Source organism: Andrographis paniculata, unplaced genomic scaffold (assembly GCF_009805555.1).
Source record: "Andrographis paniculata isolate CXL003 unplaced genomic scaffold, ASM980555v1 Contig22END, whole genome shotgun sequence".
In the NCBI taxonomy this organism is placed as follows: Eukaryota; Viridiplantae; Streptophyta; class Magnoliopsida; order Lamiales; family Acanthaceae; genus Andrographis; species Andrographis paniculata.
The window spans coordinates 530,265-536,485 of record NW_026137513.1 but is presented as its reverse complement, the minus strand read 5'-3'; the positions used below and the strand labels follow the sequence as shown (position 1 = coordinate 536,485).

At 37.9% G+C, this 6,221-nt stretch overlaps 1 protein-coding gene across 2 annotated transcripts; it reads left to right on the top strand.

The window, feature by feature from the left end:
* Window positions 1-294: 294 nt before the first annotated feature.
* On the top strand, window positions 295-3,091 carry LOC127245719 (uncharacterized). 2 transcript variants are annotated; one of them, XM_051266737.1, is made up of 4 exons: window positions 295-492; window positions 588-753; window positions 2,461-2,731; window positions 2,961-3,091. In XM_051266737.1, exons 1-3 carry the CDS (start codon window positions 429-431, stop codon window positions 2,699-2,701), a joined length of 471 nt encoding a protein of 156 aa, XP_051122694.1. In that variant the 5' UTR covers window positions 295-428; the 3' UTR covers window positions 2,702-2,731; window positions 2,961-3,091. The 2 variants fall into 2 exon arrangements, with proteins under 2 accessions (XP_051122694.1, XP_051122693.1); XM_051266736.1 differs by lacking the exon at window positions 2,961-3,091 and having other exon boundaries at window positions 2,461-2,813.
* Window positions 3,092-6,221: the final 3,130 nt, after the last annotated feature.

Genomic DNA, 6,221 nt, shown 5'->3' with positions numbered 1-6,221 from the left:
TGATTAATATTAATTTAATATATGCTGAATTAATTTGACAAGTTGATCCTAAATCATATTCTTTAATATAATTATATATAGTTTTCAAACTATATGTACTATATATATATGTACTATATTCAAAATAATATTCCTAATGTCTTATAATATTAAGAATATTTACATAAAAAAAAAATATATATAAATATAAAAATATTTTTAATAATATTATATATATATATATAATATTTTTATGATTCGTACGATTTTATACTCTACCAATCTGATCAGACGAAAAAATCACACTAATTAAATAATGGAACGGTGACCGTGGCCGTCTGGGTTTGAACCATGACTCACAGCGGTGAGAAGCCCAACCCTACACCATACATACGTATATCTTTATTGCCCACAGAGTTGTTCTTCACCGGTTAGGATTTTTCCAAATAATGAACGGAAGAAGTGAAGCCGAAGAAGATTCTCAAACTCGCACCTCGCAGTCGGAGCAAATAGGTGAGAACCGATTTTTCTAATTGCCGCAAACACATGTGTTTCGTTAGATCGATTCAAGTCGGCATGAATTACTGAAATTTGTTTGTCTGTAATAGTTTCTGATGACGATGAGATTGACTACTCTTCGAAGCCGGAGTTTTATGACCCGAAACTAGATGACAAAGATGAGGTATGGGCCCAAAAGCAAAGGAGCGGCCGTATTTCTGATGCTGTACTTAGCTGCCCTGCTTGCTTCACTACCCTTTGTTTCGATTGCCAGAGGTAACCATTTTTCGCGCTTGCCCTTTTGTGTATGCCTGGTTGTATTGTATTGATTGAATGGATTGGATACGGGCGAGCACCGAGTTAGCAATTTTTTTTTTTATAGTTCTAATTTCAGAATACCGAATTAGGATGTTTGTGAATTCAGTGGATTCACTTTGGTACTGGACTGGTTCTACAATTTTTTAGTTTTTATTTTATTATAAGTTTTTTGAATATGAATTGTGATCGCAGTCTGTAGTTTGATGGTGGCGTAGTGAAATAATGAGCAGACCAGGGGGAACCTATGCATGTGGAAGATTGATCGAAGCTTTTGGTATACTTTTCTACTGAAAGGAAATTGTTGTGCATTGATGAAAACTCATGATTTTCTGGTTAGGAAAATAGTTCTGCATACAATCAACACCTAAAATGACTATGATGTAGAAATATTAACTTAGAGAGTATTTGAAGCATATTAGATCTTCATCCTTATTTATTGTTTCTTGATGGAATTTCAAATTTTAAAAATTTATGGCCTATGCTTCTCTCTGTCATACATCAGTTCAGTATCTGGTGATTAAGATTAGCTTGGAAGTTAAGTGAGTCAGTCTTGCATTAAAAGGCTTAAAGCATGATTTGAAATTTTGGGTTGTCTGATGTTTGGGATAAGTTGTCTTTATGTTTGGGATAAGTTGCCTTTGAGCTCTAGTTGTCATCTGTCATTGGTATGGAAACCAATTTATTTAGATACACCTGATATTTAGATTCCAAGCATCCAAATCCTGTACTACGAAACCCCTAAATCGGGTCCCCGTGTTCTTTATGGGTTCTTATTATTCAATTTCATTTTAGACGGCACTGTCCGCGTAGCGAGTCAGTTATGTGTACAAACTAATCACTTTGTCATTCCCAGAAGTGGATCCGATCTATCAAAGTATGAATAGTGAATAATTGCGCTAGATTGATATATCTGGCTTTTGTTAGGATTTCGGATAGTTGGAGGATGAAGGATCAAATATGAAATATATGATAACCAACTAAAATGGAAAGGGGAGAGAGGAAGATTGAAACTTTTCTCACTGTAACTTACGCTCACTGTGCTCGGCAACCTGATATCAGCTACTGTTGCTGTAAGAAACAACATAGCTACCCTATCTTATGCATGCATATTTGTGTTTGAGTAATAGAATTTTAGCGTTTAACATATCATTTAATTTGTTAGCTTATTGTATCTTTTTGTTGTACTTCTAGACCTATAGGTTTTGTTTTTTCTCTGCGTTGTATCTTTGTATTCTTTGTTTCCAATGGCTTGAGATAAGTTGACCATAGTTGTCAATGCTGCATTTACGCAATGCAACAGCAGTTTTAGCACCATTTAGCGTCGGTGACAGAAGTTCTATGTTTGTTATTACATGTAAGATTGTTTAATTGTGGTGTAAATACAGCATAGTGCATTGTTATATGTTTGGCCATATAGAATTGGATCTATATCATTATCAGGTTTTGCTTCTAATTGAATATATTTACTTACAATTTTGCACTTTCCGGTTCTCCCTGCAAACCTTACTTTATGTGCATTGTGCTTTGAGTTAATCCCAGGAAGCTGTAGTAGTTGGTAATTTGTTGTGGATGCAATTGTATGATTCGTTCATCTCAACCATAGTCTCTTTGAGATCCTTCCTTATACAAAACTACCTTTGAAGTTCCCGGTTGTTGGTCTTGCAGGCATGAAACATGTGTCACCCGGTACCGAGCAATTTTTGTTGTCAACTGTAGGATAGGACTTGAAGTGACACAACCCGGGAGTAAAAGGAAACGGAACAAGCGAAATACTCAGGCTGAAGCAGGCCCTACTTCTGTCGAAACATTTAAACGAGTTTGCTGTGCTGTGTGTTCGACACAAGTGGGAGTTATCGATGAGGATGAGATCTATCATTTCTTGAACGTTCTCCCGAGCGAAGCTTGATGCTGTCTCCACTTTGTTTGCTGGGATTTGGTATGAGTTTTTGTTGTGAATTTATTCTCGAATCTTTTGGATTTGTCGATAATACCTAGTATACAAAATACAATTCAATTAATAGTGGCAGCAATTAAATTGAATAAATCCAAAACTAATACTATTAATACCAAAACCTAAACTAAAAGAAATTGAAGCAAGCAGACTCAATTGCAGAAGAATTAAAAGTTGCCTTCCTTGTTCGTGTGACTGCCTAATGAATTTTCAGAAGTAATCAACGACGAGATTGATTCAGTCAACGATTTCAATAAGGGATTAGAGGTGGTGGTTCTCAAGCAGTTCCGATTAGCAGAACTGGACAGCAGCGGCCTGCGGCAGCGACCAGGTCAACCACGGCGCTCTTCTTCTCCCAGTGGACTGTGGCAGCGACAGCAGTTCTTCCGGAGACCGGCAGCTCCTCCGACGAACCTAACTTCGAAGAGTTCCGATTCTTCTTCGATCTTCCTCAATCTTCCACCAGCGAAGGGACGATTGGATTTCGGCTCAGCCCCATGGTGCGCAATGGCCTATGGTAACCACGCCTCAAGATTGGAGGTTGGTTCGTCAATCCAAGCTTCGGCACCCACCGGAATCGGCTATCGGAAAGGGCTTTTCACTCACCGAGAAAACCCTAGATTGAGTCGATCCGGTGGGCCGGGTTAAGGAGTGGGCCAAGTTATTTTATATATTGAGGGACTTATCGGGTTAGACCACGAACGACCAAAATTCCCAATAGTGGTATCAGAAACCCGGAAACAGATTTCGAACTTAAAAGAAAATTTGGTTCGAGTTTGGTAGGACTCGAATCCTGGTAAAAAGCTAATCCCTCGTCTCTTTATTTTTATGTATATTATTTTTCTTGGTGACATAATGATTAAATAAATACCCCTTTATCAAAGAAAAATAGACTGTGTAACTTTATTGCATTGCAAAGACTGTAATACTATGACTATCCTATAGATTGCACTTCTTCACTGGATTATTTCCTAACAAGGGTTAAGTTAATACTACATTTATTAACTTGTGTTCGTAATAATGGAAGAATTTTGTTCGTAGAAACAACGGGAAGTAGATTTATTCTATACTCGATAAGTACGAATACGCAATGGGAGATTGATGTCATTCACACTTGCCGACTTTTTGGCGTGCTAGGATTCTATTACGTCGACATTGGGTGGACGATTTTCCTATAGCAGATGGACTTGGATTTCGATACCCCCCATCCGATCCCTCGGCCTCCGATTATGGTGCGATGGGAGGCACCGTCTCTGGGAAGGTTCAAGCTTAACACATATGGTGTTTTGCTTGGCAATCCCAGAGCAGCAGGAGCGGAAGGTATTATCCGAGATTTGGTATGAGCATTTCTCATTGTGTTTCAAACTCCGATTCCGCAGGCGACGTACACTTTGGCAGAGCTGACGGCTATTCAGACTGGGGTAGGGATAGCGATTGATCGAGGATTGATACCATTATGGATTAAGATAGATTCGACAGCATGCATCTTCCTGATCTCCTCCGAGACGAGCCACTAGACTCTCTAGCGATGCCTTACGTGTATTCGACTGCGGCTTAGGGATACGACTTGGCGGATATCTCATATATATAGAGAGGATTGATGCCATTATGGATTGAGATAGATTCGACAGCATGCATCTCCCTGATCTCCTCCGAGACGAGCCACTGGACTCTCTAGCGATGCCTTACGTGTATTCGGTTGCGGCTTAGGGATACGACTTGGCGGATATCTCATATATATAGAGAGGGGAACCGCATCGCAGATGCCTTAGCGATTGTATCGGTTTCTCTCCCGATTGAGCGGATACTTCTCTTGACAGATTTCCCTTCGTGATTAGAGGCCTCATTCGAGCGGACGCTGACAGTCTCCCGACTTTCCGTTTTAGGTAGCAGGCTTTACCCTCTTACTTGATTTTGACTTAGCTTAGATCAATGATATTTGGACTGGATAGTTTAGTGCTTGGTATGGTGTTGATGCTTTAGGCATATATGCCTTAGACATATTGCCTTCGTCTCTTTCATACTTAGATTACCTAGGCTTGTCTTGTCTGTTTGCTACTGAGACTGTATAGCTTTGTAGAACTATGTATAGCTTGATAACGTTTGGGTATGTAGGCAGCCCACTTTAGGCGCAATCATTGCTATATAGCCATTAAAAAAAAATGCGTCTATCCTTAATTTCTCATTAGGAAAACCTATTCGTAAAAATTTTCCTTTTTTGATTTTCTTTTTTCTTTCTGAATTTTTGAATCTTTGGATAAAAAAATATGATAAAGCCAATATTCAAAAATAGAGACAATAAAACCATATTGTTACGTTTCTGCATCAAAGTGAAATTTAGTTCTTTTCTCTTTCAATTCATGCCTATTGGTGTTTCAAAAGTACCCTTCCGAATTCCTAGAGATGACGATGCATATTGGGTTGACGTATAGTGAGACCTGTCAAATAGATTGGGTTATATGGTATTTCCCCGTTATCTTCCCCGCCTCTATTTCGCCAAAAAAAAGAAATTGAATCATCCAAAAATTGGAGTGCGAAGTGCAATTCGATGCATTGTTTGGAGCAATTCATAGTTTTATTATCAATTAGAAAGATTTATGGTTGGCTATTGTTGGACTAAAAGATGAAGTCAGGCTCCGTCTAGAAAAAAACCCAATTAGGAGCATACTATGATTATTGTATCATAAATGATTACTATTTCTTATTTCTAAAGTCATAACAAAAAGAAATGGTGATGAAAGGATTTGTCCTATATGTCCAAATCGAAATCGGGCGGATCTTTACCTAGAGTAGAGCATAAACCTAAAAAAATAAAATAGGCCCATTCAGGAACAAAAGAACACCATCGTGATATGGATTGAATCCCGATAACATAATACATCAATGAGAAGTTAAATCAATAAGTTTATCAACTTTTTTCTACTCTAAGAAAGAAACTAAGTCAAAACTCGTCATTATTGAAAAAAAGCCCTTTTGTAAGAAATTCGAAAAAACCTGCTATTAAAAAGAATAGGAAAGAGGAAAAAGGAGTAGAATTTATACATTGATTCTTTTTTTTTTTGAACCGTATGTGTCAAAAGGTGCATGTATGGTTCCTAGGGGATGCATTTTTACCCCACTCAACCGACTTTATCAAGAAAGATTCTTTTCTTTAGAAACTTTGGGATTAAAAGAAACTTTGGGATTGCTCAATCAAAGAGAAACAAAACCTATTTTGAAATAGAAAGCAACGGATCCATCATAGTATATTATAACCCCTACGAAAGGAAGGGTGGCATTTTGATCATTTACCCATCTAGGGCTTGGGGCTGACAGATTTTTTTTCTTTCTATTTCTTGAATTTGAATCGAAAGTAACGGCTAATTTGATTGTAGAGCCATATGCAATGCAGAAAAGATGATGCCCGTATGGTTGCTCAATTTGATCTTCTTTCCTATTATTCTTTATCCGTCTTTCCTCTTCATTTCATCACACC

Coding starts and splice junctions, on each gene's coding strand:
- LOC127245719 (XM_051266737.1), top strand. CDS start 429: ATGAACGGAAGAAGTGAAGCCGAAGAAGATTCTCAAACTCGCACCTCG. Junction 493..587: donor CTCGCAGTCGGAGCAAATAG/GTGAGAACCGAT, acceptor TGTCTGTAATAG/TTTCTGATGACGATGAGATT. Junction 754..2,460: donor CTTTGTTTCGATTGCCAGAG/GTAACCATTTTT, acceptor TTGGTCTTGCAG/GCATGAAACATGTGTCACCC.